General features: G+C 29.4%; 1 protein-coding gene across 6 annotated transcripts in view; it reads left to right on the top strand.

Annotated features, from left to right (window-relative positions):
• LOC127284404 (neuronal acetylcholine receptor subunit alpha-7-like) overlaps window positions 1–16,130 on the top strand; it is a 152,337-nt gene that overhangs the window by 32,848 nt on the left and 103,359 nt on the right. For 3 of the 6 annotated variants that reach the window (XM_051309814.1, XM_051309808.1, XM_051309809.1), the window contains exon 2: window positions 13,736–13,878. The exons of 1 other annotated variant lie outside the window; for it this stretch is intronic. In XM_051309814.1, coding sequence (XP_051165771.1) covers window positions 13,736–13,878 — 143 coding nt within the window. Of the gene's footprint in view, window positions 1–5,567; window positions 5,653–13,735; window positions 13,879–16,130 lie in introns of those variants that run through there. 2 more of the 6 variants (XM_051309810.1, XM_051309812.1) reach the window with 2 other exon arrangements.

Below are 16,130 nucleotides of genomic sequence, written 5' to 3'. Positions count from 1 at the left end.
CGTGGTCAAAATGTCTGCGGGCAACTTTAAAATTGATCAAACTTAAATTAAAAATATCACATCAATTCGTTCACAACTATAGAAAATATTCAACTTTTTAAAAAACCGCACTTGGTCGCCACGTGGTTTCTTATTTCTTTCCTGGTCTTTATTGATTCGTTAATATTACTTTACAGAATTATCTTATTCAATATTCATTTTATATACATTCATATTTTAAATTTGTGATTTTCCATTTGAGTGTGAAGAGGTATTATTGCATAAAATTTTTGACTGTTTAATTAATTTTTGTTTATTTATTTGTTGTTAACCCTCTAGGTACGGGTGGGACTTGGGCGTCCCATAGATTTAACTTTTTGTTTTAACAATTTTACTGCAGAAATAAATATCTAATACTTACAGTAGGTTTCAGTAGGTAAAGAAGAGTGTTTCTGTACCATCGAAAATCGTTATTCAATTGTTTAAACATTAAAAATATTATAATTGTCAATAAATTTCAAGATTAAGTGAATTGTTCAAGTTTGATGCGATAATTTTTTAAAAGAAAGTAACTGTTAATAGTTTTTATGGTAAAATAATTACATATATTTTATATTGATAATATTTCAAATTAAATTTGTGTTCAGTAACTTATGTTTGATTTTATTTTTAATAATTTATATAATATATAAAGTCCTGATGGCATTTTCAAGTCCAATAACAAAAAACAGTGAATTTACCGTTTTTTTCAATTTCAACAATTTTCCTCCAAATCCGAAGCATAAATTAGATAAACTAAAGCCTTGAAAAAATTTTATGATAACTTCTAAATACCCTCGGCATTAGAGGGTTAAGGTCCTTTTTTTAAAAACAGGAAATGATGAAGAAAAAATTACAAAATTGAATATCATTTGTACATATTTTATTTTAATTCGTAAGTTAATTAAAGTAAATAATATGATCGAGTGTCACAAAAATGCCAGGCTACTTTCCTGAATTTTTTACCTACCAGATTTCAAGTGTTATGCATCTTTAATATCTGAAACTTGAAACATACTGTTTTTCAATTTTTTTAGCAACGTTTGTAATCTGAATAGTCTGATAAAATGATTGTCCTGATTATTATCGATGCTCTTGCAGATGCCAGACCTTCATTATTTTGTAATTTAAAAATCATCTCTGCATGTTATTATTAGAGCGCGAAATTACTTGCTAGTAGAAAGCAGTTATCTTCAATTCGACCCTTTAGCTACTCGAGTCTAATCAATCTATCTTACTCTAATTACTTATCTCACAGAATTAATAAGTGCTTTTCATTACTTAATGATCCTTATTTTATTTATTAATTTTTATTTTTTAAATTAAAAGAAATGTTGCCTTTACTTTTTTATTTAAGTTAATTTTATGGTTGCCTAAAATATTGTTGTTATTATAATTGAAAGAATATTAATTTTTTATTTAAACAAATATTTTAGTTTGTCTCAAATACATGCGTTTTTCATAATCATAAATTAACCTAACGACAATAAGGGCTAATCTAGAAACGTCATAAAACAAGTTGCACTAATTTACATATATAATAATTATGTATTGAATTAAGTATATTATGTTATCTCTAAATATCTGGCGTTATGTGGTTTAGATAGAACTTACTAAAATTTACCTACCAATTTAAAAAGCCAGTATAATTACGGTTAAAAAATTAATTAAAATAACGGCTTTAGAATGTACAATTCGACAATTTTATGTATCCGTCAGGTACATGACGTCCTGTAACGGTAAATAATATGAGCGTGAGGATCGAAGGGAACATAAAATTAGATTTCATCGACCCCAAAAATGTAGAATAAACGTGGAATTACTTTTCTATTTTTTTGTGTTCCTGTGAAGGTTTCTTGAGGTTATGTCAAATTGGATTCGTATTTACTTAACCCCTTCACTGTTAGAGAAAAAATTGATACTGTGATCCTAAAATGTCCAACAAATTCTGGTTGACAAATTCTTATGAAACTTAGTATTTTGAGAGTTTTTAGGGTCTGTGAATTCAAAAAAGATAAAAAAATTTTTCGAGATTTTTCCTTGTTTTCAATTGTTTATTTATTAAAAATAATAAATAATTATTTATTTATTACTTAAACAAACATTATTGATACCTTGTAACGTTTGTAATTGATAGAATCAATATTTAGCTCGCCGAGCCAGGGTTCGTTTTGATTCCAGAATGCCAAAAAAATTATAATAACGGGTTAATTACAAACTGATAACAAATTATTTATTTACACGATATATTTACAGGTATCGAAAATTATACAGGCGTAACAGGTAAATCGCGGAAGTCGGTTTCAAACAACTATTGTCGGCGTCTATTGCGATGCGTTGAGTCGCGGAATCGAAAATCGGCATCAATCTGGCAACGTCGCTTATTGAGAGCCGCGCATTAACGAAATCGGCTTCAACTCGCTGCGATGAGCCATGGAATCAATTGTAATACTGCCTAAAAATCCACGATATACTAGTGAACTACGAGTAAAACTCGTATTCTAATTATACAAAGAGTAAAACTCTAAGTATATCTAAAAACGCAGATAAAACGATAATAAAACGGAAAATATACTTTAAACTTCGTGAATACAAATTTACGTTACTATACACTGAGAAAAAAAATTAAGTGTTTGCAACAAAATTGTTTGATTAGGCAATTTTGGTTCTTGTAACCAAATGTTGGTTGGCTGAAACAAAGTCGTAGAGTTATCTCAACCAAACATTTAGTTAGGCCAACCAAATTATTTGGTTGAACATTTTTGAATTCCAACCAAAATTTGGTTACGACAACAAAATAATTTGGTTAAAACAACAAAATAGTTTGGTCTAAAAAACCAAATGATCGTTTGTTGTCCTAACCAAAATTTGGTTGCGACAACCAAATAATTTAATTCGCTCTCAGCTTATAGCTTAAGAGAACTGTTAGTTTAAATCTCTCACAAGGATGGGTAGTCGAGTGATCAGAATTCCCGACCTTCAGTTTTAAAACAGGTTCGATCCCAGGCGGAGATGGGATTTTTCAAAGTCCACAAATATTTCAATTGGATAAATATAAATTCAATGTTAAATTGATAATAAATAAATAATGAAATAAATAAAAAAGATAAAAAGAAAAGAGATAAGGTAGAATAAAAATTTTAATTTTACAAAAAAACTGTTTATTTGATCAACCAAACATTTTTGTTGACCTAACAAAAAAAATTTGGTTGGGCTAACCAAACATTTTTGTTATGCCAACAAAAAACACTCAACCAAATAGTTTGGTTGACTCAAACAAATAGTTTGGTTGCTTAAATACCAACAAAATATTTTTGTTGGCCCAAACAAATTTTGTTTGCTCTGACTAAACATTTTTCTCAGTGTACATTTTGATACGTTACTTTACGATTCGTTACTGTACATTACGTTACTTTACATTACTGTACATTGTGATACTTTACATTTCATTACTATACATTTCTTTACATTTTGTTACGTTACGTTACTTTACACTATATACATTAAAAACCGATAAAATGTTAAACTCCGGGAGTATGGCTACTTACGGGTAAAACCCCTAGTTAGGTGGGTAAGACCCTCCTGGACTCCGTGTAGCAAGAGAGTGACGGTCCTCAGCGGGAGCGCAGCTTATATAACCGTTCGGTGGGCTGAGCGTATGCGAGAGAGCTTTTAGCGATGCGGCCCGCGCGGCGAAATCGGGTACTACGTCGTTGTGCTCCGTGGTCGGTAACATGTTTATCGACACACGATAATATTTAGTATAAATATTTATCGGTCGATTTCTAACTATCATTAAAACCAGTAGTGCGCGAATAATGATAAAAAAGAATTTATTTTACAATTTAAATTGAAAATTTAATTTATTTTGTGTTAAGGTGATCACGACACAACGTATGTGTCGCTGACAGTGAAGAGGTTAACTAACAAGAAACATTTGTTATCTGAACCAAATAATTCTTTGGTTATCGCTTGTATTTTTAATTTTTATATATAGGGTAACAGGTACAGTGACCGACACCCCGGGCATTCTTTCAACTTTCAATGACATTTTATTGGAATTTATTAAAGATTTAGTTATAAAATAAATTTTAACCGATAGTACAGCTCGGGCGGTGAAGTGCCTTGGCTTGCGGTCGCCGGGGTTAAGCACATCCAAGCACGGCTAGTACTTGGATAGTTAATAAACCGGCTGTATTCAGTAGAGGTTTCCAGTAGTTTCCCTCTACTCTGCTTAAGAAAAGGTCAAGCAAATGCGAATACTTCTAATAAAAGTCGGCTACCGACCACAATTTGGGGACTTGTGGAATTTGGGGTTTTCAGAAGTGGGGGTTAAAGATGGGGGATAGATTGCGTAAAAACCTTAAAAAGGTGTACGCGGGAAATCTAAAAAAAATAAATTTTAAATAAAAGATTTGGGTTAAAATCACAGAAAATTATATTAAGGTATTAAAATAAGCTGCAACGCTTATTATTTTATTCCAATTTTGCTTATTTTAATACCAAAATGGATTAAAATAAGCAAAATTGGATTAAAATAATAAGCGTTGCAGCTTATTTTAATGCCTTTTAATTTTCTGTAATTTATACACGGAGAGAAAAAGATGGTAAGAACTTATGATCTTAAGATGGTAAAAAGTAGATGTTATCCGGTACTATCATTATGCTACTCGGTACTATCAAAGATGTTACAAAAAGTATGGCTATGTTACCCACTGCAATCAAGATGTTACTCCGTACAATCTGGATAGTAACTGATAGAATTTAGATTGCTGTCCGTATATGTAAGATCAAATATGGTACCTGGTACTATCTAGATAGTATCCTGTACCATCTATTTCTTTCCGTGTAGTACGTAAGTTTAAAATAAAAAACACCTTGATAAGATTTTATAATATTAATTTAAAAATGTATAGTAAGAAAACAGTGAACGTGTAGTTAATAAAGTCAAAAATATTTTAATTACTATTTAAGTAACATGATATTTATTAATATTATCACAAATTTTATTATTCAGATTTAATGTACATAAAAAGTTGCTTTTAAAATATAATTATTTAACAATATCTTCATATATATTCTTCATATATATTCTAAAAAGTTAAATATTGAGGAAAATATAAACATATAAAATTTTGTGTCAACTGTATCAGTTTCTAAATATTGTATATTAATTAATTTACTAGTGATATTTAATTCAATATTATTATTTTTATAGTTATTATAGTTTTTAATAGCAGGTGTCGTTCACTGTCAGGGTGTAGGTCACTGTAACTTTTATCTTATTCCCTAGAAGAAATTTGTTATGGAAGCACTAGAAATACTCTAGTAACTGGCCAGTTTTTCTCGTGGACGCTGATTCTAGACAAACTAGACAATTACTATAAAGTTACTTGACCAACAGTCTTAGAAAACATTCAAGTTGAACTTGAAATTGGCTAGATTCAACTTTTGTCCAGTTTCTTGAATGGCACTGTCTAGTGTCTCTAGAAATTATACTTTCGTCTTCTTTCGTGGCAGCAGCACTGCAGTACATGTCTAATAACTAGACAAAAAAGTGCTAGAAATCTGTGGTCATGTAACTATTATATTATTTCATTATTTTCTTAAATAATAAAATTGTAATTAATTCAGGTAAATATAAATTAACATAATTTATTATTTTAATATAATAAATAAATAAAATCTATATTCACATGTTTTCTGAATATATTAGTATTTGAAGTTTTATGATATTTAGTATGTTTTTCTTTTTTATTAATTAAATTATTCTCTTATCTACCCAGTAAAAAATAAAAGATACAAGAACGGCGGATTGCGGTTACAAGCTCAATAGCTGGTAAACGAATCCATGAGAATCTCGGATACAAGCACTTTTCGGTATCCGAAATGATCATAAGCTTGTAAACGCACTGAAATGGACGACTTTTGTAGGTCTTTTAATCAAGAAAAAACAATTAAATGAATGCAGAAACGATGGAAAATTAAATTAGAAGCAAAAATAAATAATTATTTTTTAAAGAAACGTACATTTAAACAAAAAACAATTATTCTTACTAATTCTAACCTCTGCATTAAAAACATTGTAAAATCAGTGTTTTGTTGGCAACAAAACATGTTTTTAATGCAGAGGTTAGAATTAGTAAGAATAATTGTTTTTTGTTTAAATGTACGTTTCTTTAAAAAATAATTATTTATTTTTGCTTCTAATTTAATTTTCCATCGTTTCTGCATTCATTTAATTGTTTTTTCTTGATTAAAAGACCTACAAAAGTCGTCCATTTCAGTGCGTTTACAAGCTTATGATCATTTCGGATACCGAAAAGTGCTTGTATCCGAGATTCTCATGGATTCGTTTACCAGCTATTGAGCTTGTAACCGCAATCCGCCGTTCTTGTATCTTTTATTTTTTACTGGGTATTATTGGCATTTTCTTTATTGTTCCATTTATATATCATATATTTTTTTATTAAGAAAGTTTATTCTCAATTGATATTGAAAAAAATGTGTAATTTAGAAAACCTAACCTATAAATTCTATCCTTTGATATTAAAAAACAATAAAAATTACTGTTTTCGTTGAGTTTTTCACTTAGAAAACAATAAATAATAATTTTAATAGTAATTATTTTAAAAAAATGTCAAAATGCAATAATAAAAATATGCCTTGTTACATAGATAGGTTATATTTTATTTCTCTTTTTATTTTTTTAAATTAAAATGTTTTTAAGCCTTAAATTTTTAAAATCTTTTTAAATAAAATATATAATTTTAATAATAGGTGGATTAATAGCTAAATTAAAAAAATTTTTAAATTATAAAATATTAAAATTAAGTTGTAAAAAATTAAAAATTAAATTTTTAGAAAATTTAAAATATCTATTGTTTAATACAATAATGGTTTAATGAAATTTGTGCTGATTAAAATTGTTATTTCATGTGTAAATTTATTTTTCAGTAAATTATAAAAAATTAAAATTCTAAAATATGTATTTTGGCAGATAATAGTAAAAATATTTATATAAAGCATGCAATTTCTAGCTACAGCACTGAACTAAAATATATCTGCTATATTTTTCGTTTGATGGATATCGTTAGTATAGCAGATTGCGTACCTCGCGCCCAGCGGACCCGTGTTCGCTCTCCGTTACCCCCGAGATTTTTCGTTGAAATTGCGTTCTCTTCGTGTTTAAAAGTTGATAATAATAATTGTATAATAAATTACTAATACAAAAATATTTGTTTCAGTCGTCATTACAGTGCAATATTTGTGATCCTTTTACACAAGTAAAATTTTTTTTTAAATTTAAAAATTAAACAGTATTGACAAATATTATGCTTTTAACAATTTACTATACATTATATTTTCTTGAAATAATTTAGATTATAATTTTAAAAAATTAATGTAATTATATAATTTATTATTGTATACCTAATTAGTTTCTTACATTAAATCTTAATATTAGACAAATTTTGAGAATATTTAAAAGAAATAATTTGTCTAGTTTTTCTAACGGACCGTTGATCAGAAATTATCAATTTGGGCTAGACAATAACTAGACGAAAAAAGCGTGACATTCCATTCGAGTTATTAGCCAGTTGCAGTGTTAAGTTACTAGGCAGCTTCTAGCGCAACTGTCCAGTGCCACGATAATTACTGGGACAAATTTCTACTAGGGTTGATGTTATCATTTTTATTATTTTAATTAATTTTGTAATAATTAATTTTTCTATTCCTACGTTCAATGAAATTAATTTTAAGCAATAAAAACCTAACACTGCTCTGGATCGTATCCTCAAAGTATGCAAATTCAAGTTGAGAACGTTATAACCACTTGACTAACGAATCTTACAATAAGTGGAATTGTTTCAAAATACCATGTTAATTTACACGTGTAAATCATCACCTGAGACTAAATTTTAATCGAAAGATGTCAATTAAAAAATTGTTCGCCTTTAAGTGAAGTCTAAAATTATTTAAGTAAAAAATTTTGCCGTTGAAAAAATCTGGATTCTGGATCTAGCCTTCATTTTCACATTAATTTTATGCATGTTTGCATTCCAAGTTTGCTGTAACTATCAAAATGTCCTCTACACTCTAAATGAAAAGTGAAAATTTCACTGATTCAGATTTAGAGTGTACACTCCAGAGCATGTAAGGTTGCCCTGCAAACTTACTGAGTAAGCTTGCGGCAAGCTTATATATATTTATATATTTCGGTATTTGCAGCAAACTGATCTAAATCTATAGGCCAAACTATGTTTTTTAGTTTAACGGAACATCTAAACATGAAGATTTGATGTAAATAGCAGAAGTCAATTTTTGTCATAAATATATACTTTATAAATTCCTGTCTTCTGATATTAAAAATAAAATGGACTTGGTCGAGCTGCCGAATTTCAATCGTGTAATTTTCTTAAATTGGTAAAGTAGCTTCATAACTATGACACCAAAGCTAGTGGCGCAATGCTTCTTTCAGGAACTCATCCATCCTCTTAACAGTTTTTCTGTAAAGAAATAATCATTTTATGGCAATTTATTCAATAACATTAACTTTCAATCAAATGGCTTCTAAGAAAAATGTAAACATGCTGTCGATGTGGCAAATGAACCAATGAATATTGATTTTACCAACGCGCTCTGACGTCACAGTAGTCTACTTGGAAAATGAGAGGAATACTCACATCTTCCTGGACGTTATCTTGTCCGTTTACAAACAGTCGAATTCTACCGGTATGCTGTGAATAATAATTTATCGACGGTATCCAACCGTTTTTCCTGAATCCATTTTACCGAAAGTTTCTTTTACCGCAGTCCATTGTACCGAATTGGAAAGATCCCAAAAATGAAAAATTTAATAAATAGACACATTTGTTAGTAAAAAAATTATAAAATATGTAATTCCTTTCTTAAAAAAAGAAAGTAAATGCAAAGCACGTGAAAAAGTATCGAAATATCTCGATGGTCAAACAAATTTTTACTCATGTATTTTTGGGGTCGCTGATTACGAATATGAAATCAAATTTAAAAAATTCAAAATGGTGAATCCAATATATGGCGTACAACTTTTTTCAAAATTCGTTGAATTCAGCATTTTGAATTTTAAAAATTTGATTTCATATTCGTAATCAGCTACTTCAAAAATACATGAGTAAAAGTTTTAAGCGATTCCAATCATTTTTTAAACAGATCTATATTTAAGGACAGTGTGAGTTAATTTTTAAGCTTGACAACTGTAAAAAATCATGGTTGACAGCTAATTTAATTTCACAGAAAATTAAAAGGCATTAAAATAAGCTGCAACGCTTATTATTTTAATCCAATTTTGCTTATTTTAATACCAAAATGGATTAAAATAATAAGCGTTGCAGCTTATTTTAATGCCTTTTAATTTACTGTGTTGTTGTTGTCAATATCGCTACACCTTCGTAAAGTATAGGGTTCAAGCTTTAATTTGACCCCAATGACAAATCTTCAGCACGTCGGATTTACCCGGCAGAAAATTTCAAAACTGCCAAAAACGTGATTTTTGGCAGATTTACCCCCACTTTCTCAAAATCCTGACGTGATAGGAGGTTTTTGTTGCCAAATTTGGATTCACCGCATCAAAAACTACGGGAAATGACATGCTGATCTCAAACGGAAAAAAACTTAAAATGTCGAAATTGCAACTCCCACTGCTTTCTATGATTTTTTTTAAAGAAGCTTATGTTTTAGGGATTTGTTACAATCATATCAAACAACAATTTACTAAAGTATAGTACCAATCCAATAACATTAAATGGATTGCTTTTATCTCATTGCCTTATATATATGCCTAAAAAAAAAAATAATTTGTCATATAGAAAAATAATTTTAAATTAATCTGAATACTCATTAACTTTTATACTGGTAAAAATTACAATTGATAATGGATGAAATAGAATAATTTATAAGAACTATAAATATATAATAAAACTTAAAATGATGTAAAAGATAATGAATAATATCCCAGTAAAAAGGGAATTATTGATCAAGCCGTTTGGACAATCGAGCAAGCCGTCTGCTCAATTGAAAAATAAACTGTAAAAGAAACTGTAATTGTCAAAAACGACGAATTTTATGAAATATTTTTGTTTGGTTACTGTGCATGTGATTCTGCAGGTAAAAGTATATTTCTTTACCGACACTCGATATATATTAATTTTCTTTTCTTGAAGAAGGAAACAGTTGAATTTATTGTATTTTAATCTAATCACTTTATTTATAGTTCTTTTCATATTAATTATATGTTTCCTTCTTCAAAAATAGAAATTTTCAATTGGTAAATATCAATAGTCGGTAACAAAAGTTTACTTATACCCATAGAATCACATGCGCAGTGTTGCACTGTCAACAAAAAAATAATATTTCATGAAACTCTTTGTTTTTGCTTATTATAGATACTTTCATATTTTATTTATCAATATTTATCTATTTTTATTAATTTTTTTTTAAGATTTATATAAAGTTAAGTCAATTTTTCCTTTTCTTAGCCTCTAAATACGTGTAGGTTGATTGGGCCTAATGTATTGGATGATTGAGCAAGCAGTCCAATTGTCCAGCTTGCTCAATAATTCCTTTTTTACTGGGATCTCTTTATTTACCCTATATGAAACAAAGTATTTGATATACTAGGATTTATTTATTATATGTAACACGCTCTAAAGAAAGTAACATAAAAAGCAAAAATTATTGGCTGTGGTTTTGATATATGGAGTAAAAATACACAAAGAGGATCAAGTTTTAGTACAATTCACTGACCATTAAGTCTTCATTAAATCCAAAATATTCATTAAAAACTGATTTTGATTTTTCATATTTAAAAAGAAACTTATAATCAAACATAACTTATAATTTTTTTTCTTATGTCTCTTTCTTTAGTGTGTCATATAATAAATATTAACAGAACATTAAAAATTAACATTGCTCTAAATTTTGTCTCATAATGTAATATTTTTCTGAAAATTATTATTTCTTACATCATAAACAGTATTGTTTTAGAAAATTATTATTTTAAATCTGCTCTCTCTTATATGCATAATAAGAAATTATACTCGCAATGCTTTTTTACATGCACATATTCGCACACTTAAATATATCAAACATGCATTTACGTATCACTAAATATAAGCATCATAGGTGTGTAAAAGAAGCTATACACTTGTGCTCAGCGTTTAAAATGATATCAGCTAAAATTGTACTGCTAAAATTATTATATCACTGTAAATAATCTAAAATCGAGAAACAACAATAAATTTATAGACCAAAATGCAACTGATCGGTGACTTTGTATAGTCTTTCGCATTTTTTTAAAGAAACTGACATGATACTTTCATAATGAACCGACCACTGTGATTTGCGCATCTCGTATCACATTATTTCACTATACTTCAAGACAAGCTTTTGTGTATTCGGTTGTTTACGTATATACACTGGAACTTCAATTAAAGCACCCAATTTAAACAAATTTATTGTTTGTTACATTGGAAACAGAGAGAAGGGATAGCATCAAAATAGGATACCGTTTCAATATCGTACTAACTTGATAAGCATTTAGAACCTTGAGTTTAATTAATAATTTTATCCTATTATAAGAGCGTAAAACGCGCCATATGTGAAATTGGGTTTGTGTTTCTATCCATGTGGATTCTTATGTAATTTCTTACATTTTTATATTAATTTCCTTCATAATTACCCACATTAAATCTTACAAAAAATATCATATGAAATCCTAAGGATTTCGTCACTAAGAATATCTTACATAAAATCTTACATAAAAGTAGTAATAAAATATTTTATTTTAAATAAAATGCTGTTCACTGGACCAAAATTATGAAATGATTTAACAGCCATAATAGTAAAAACAATTGTTGTTCCCTTTAATACAGTAACCATTCCTGAACTCAAATTCTGTGCTACTTTGAGGGAAAGGTACTGCGGCGATGGAAAAACGCTTTTGTTAGAATAGAATTCCTTCTGATGACATCTTTTTTTCCCTCAAGATAGACGATGCCTAGTGTGCAAAAGAGGGTGTCGAAGAAATGGACAAGGTCAATGTCAAGGCATATCTTTAGTCTCCTTCTCCTCAAAATGGATAGACAGAAGTCTCACCCTGCCTCCAGAAGAGGAGGCGTAAGCGTTCGAATTTCCTTCTATAAGTTGCCTCTTAAGACATGCAATGGCTTACGGGAAGATAAATTCTCGACCGGTCATCCACGCCCCCTTACACATGATGGTCTCCATTTCAATCAGGTGACCGTCATGTGCAGGTGTAGTGCGTTCATACATCAAGCCGATTTAGCAATCCGCGGCACAACTCGTTGCGTCTAGACGGACTCAAACTTATGGTGGTCCTCCTTGTTGTTATTCCCCAGAAATGATTAGCCAGTATTTTTTATTTTAAATTAAACCCTTTACTAACTACCGAAAAATTAAATGCCAATTCTAACCCTGCGCAGTAACATTAGTGACAATGACAATTGCTTCTCTTTCTTAGCTTGATTAACACAAGTAGTTTCTGATTGACACAATTCAAGCATCTTTTCGATTCAAATCTAAATCACCCAAATCTCGTTAGTCAAATCCCTTCGCTGATAAAACTCAAAATTTTTATCACGTTTGTGACTTTTAAATCAACATCAACATATTTCAGCGGAACTCAAGGTTCTTCAAAACGGAAAAGGGCCTCAATCGGCTAAGTCCTTCTATTTATCAGAACTGACTTTAAAGAGTTGGAGGTTGGTTATAACTAATGTTCCTCTATCGTACTATCAACGTCATCTTGTAATTATATACTGCAAATGCACGCTCGCTTAACTAATAATCAGTTGGGCTCATTGAACAGCCTAAGGCCTCAGTCCCATGACGGCGCGAATGCAGAATGCAAAGCAGAAAATCATGAGAGTGAAAAGGATAGTGATATCTTTATATGTCTTCTGCACTCATGGTTTCTTAGGTGGAAGTGTGGATTCTCAAGGCTCCTTTTTAGAATCCCCATTCTTCGCTTTGTACATTAGTGACGTTGTTGAATTAATTAAATTTAATTATTTAATTTCATTCGATTTAAATTTGACTAAATGCAAAGTAATATCTTTTCGAAAATTTGGTGCAATTTCGTTATTTCCGTTTAAAATTTGTAACCGCAATAATTGCCAAGTGGTTTGTTCAGTAGAACTAATTAGATAAAATAGGTATCTGCGCATTAGGCTATGTCACTTGTATCTAAGTTGGTAAACTTTATTACACTGTATTATATAATAGATTTTTTATCTAAAATTTATCAATTTCGGTTAATCATATAAATCACCTGTCGTCTGTTCACTAACTGACAAGTGAAATAGCCTTATGCGCGGTATTTATACATATTAATTAGCTACTGCACAAACGACTGATTTCTGTCATATTTTTGGATAATAAGGTTAAAATGTTAATTATTTATAATTAAAAATAAACAATGTCTCAAAAATTTCATATCCATTCGAGTATGTTCAAATTTTTTATTCAATTTCAAAAGGTTAAAATCCTTATAGGTGACGCATTTTTTTAAATGTAATCTAAAACAAGTATTTTATTATATGTAAATAATACATAAAATAAAATTTGCTCTTCTAATATATTTGAAGTAATGGGATACAATGAGATGCTCGAAAATAGTGATAGTCGATTCTTTAATTTGACTGAAAAAATACTTGGTTAGGATTGGTAAGTGGCGGTTATCACGAGAAGCGGCTGCTAAACGACCTGCTGGATGCGTACAACGTGCTGGAGCGGCCTGTGGGCAATGAGTCCGATCCCCTACAGTTGAGCTTCGGCCTTACGCTTATGCAAATAATTGATGTTGTAAGTTTGCCAAGAACATATTTTATAGGATCTTAAAGTTAACTATTTTTTAACACCTTCGTACATTATATTTTTCAGTATTTTCTTATCAAGTTTTAAATGCATACTTGTGCATTAATTGGTATTTTTTCCATGTATTTTAAAAATATAAAATACAAAACTGTGAATGCGTTTTCTAAATGATACTCTGATTAATATCCTTTCTAAAATAAAAAAATACACTGAGAAACTTTTCGTTTTATTTATAACAAATTATTATATCATTTAAATTAACATGCTTACATTTAAAAATGTGGAAATACTGGATATTGTTTAATTTAAATACACTGTTAATTGAGAATTTTTATTTTTAACACTGACTGTATGAGAAGTATTTGATTTGAATGCAGAAAAACACGCAAGATGAAATCGATCACAGAATCTAACGCACGAAAGTTAAAAGTCCTAACCATCTGACTGACTTGACTTCTTTGGAAACATATGTAAATTGATTATGATAAATAAAACTGTTAACCAAAAAAATTCTTAAAATGATATGAATATTTCACTGATAAATTCCTTTTACATTTTATTCTAAAAATGATCATATTTTTCAATAAAGAAGAGGATTTTTTTCTTAATTATAGAGGTAGATATGGTATAGTGTTACAGTTCTCCTCTAACTGTTATCTTCTAAAGCAGCTCACATCTAGTATAGGCAGCAGCTTCCATTTTCCTTGGGTTGACCGACAGACCAACGTTTTCACACCATCTATCAACCAAGTTCACTTCAACTATTTCATGCAAGTAGTAATCACGAAAAATTAGTAAAACATCATTAGTGACTAAGTAGTTCGTTCACTACCAAGGATTCTTGCTACGAATATATCTATCCATCAGACTTTGTACTAAATTTAGAATGAAAAATGTAAAGCTAATATGGTGGAAATCCTTGGGTGAGGTGTATATATTTCTGCCTCGTTAGGGTATAAAGACAATCTTCGTTCTCCTCTATGCTTTTGTCACATATCTCAGAGTCAGACTTGCCCTATCAAGCCTCACTAACAATGGACCCACCCTACTGGAAAATCCTATATAGGTTCCAACAAGGAATCCTATATGGATCCCACATGAATTCTTATAAGATTCTTCATAGGAACCTATGTAGGTTCCTATGAAGGAATACTCCTATAGGAAAAACATCTGTTAGGATAATTTTCCAATAATTTCGGCAATAATTGGGAAAAGCATTTTAACCCCATTAACAGCCTACCTTGGAAGTAGATGGACTTTCTAATTGGGTCTAATTTGGGAAATCCCTATCATACTTTTCAACTCGGGAAGAGCAAAGTATGTAGATTTAAAACCCCCCAAGATTTAATTATAATTTAAAATTTGTTTTTACGAATTACAGATGAGGTTAATAATAATGATCACAATAGAATTCAATAAGGCGTAAAATGATAAGAATTTATTATTTTTTATATTTTAGATAATAATATTTAACACATTTTTTAGTACTGCGCCAGTACAAAATTTTATATTTTACCAGTACAGGTTATTTTACATGCTTGTTGCCGGATCCCTAAAACAATACCTACACAGGAACCGTTAGGGATCCTATAAGGATCCTGTACAGGATATCACAGCAACGGATATTTTAGGATATCATAAGGACGACCAAGAAATATCTAGTGCCTTCCGGAAATTTGAATATCCTTAGGATGTCTGTAGAATAGCCATGGAGATCCTACAAAAATTTTTTAATTTACAAGAGCTTCTGGATATCCTTAATATTCATGTGCTGTTTGGTCAGCACCTAAAATTTACTTCTTGTATTGGCGCAGTACTCAGTAGATAGTTAATTTCTACATGAGTTTCTGTATTCTTCACATTAAATGTTGTATTCTAATCTGTAATAAACGTAATTTATCATTAATAAAAAAAAATTAATTTTTCTTCCTCTTACTCTTTAGGAATAAAAAAGGCAATATATTATTCAATATTGAATTAACTAACAAATTGGCAGCATATTTTACTACATATCTATAAATACATTTAAATGAGTAACATATGATCATAGAAATGACATAAATGGTATCGTTTACTAAAAGTTTTTCTCAGTGTAAATATTCTTGTTATATCAAACAGAAAACGAAGTTAATAATTGTAATTTATTTGTACTTCATTTTATTACAAATATTTATACAATTTACCAAAGTGCACAAGTATTTGCAATTACAAGAAAATACTTTTACAATAAAATTTTCTAC

Source organism: Leptopilina boulardi, unplaced genomic scaffold (assembly GCF_019393585.1).
Source record: "Leptopilina boulardi isolate dan_hultmark-lab unplaced genomic scaffold, ZJU_Lbou_2.1 LbouV2_324, whole genome shotgun sequence".
Lineage (NCBI taxonomy): Eukaryota > Metazoa > Arthropoda > Insecta > Hymenoptera > Figitidae > Leptopilina > Leptopilina boulardi.
This window is presented reverse-complemented; position numbering and strand designations above follow the sequence as displayed.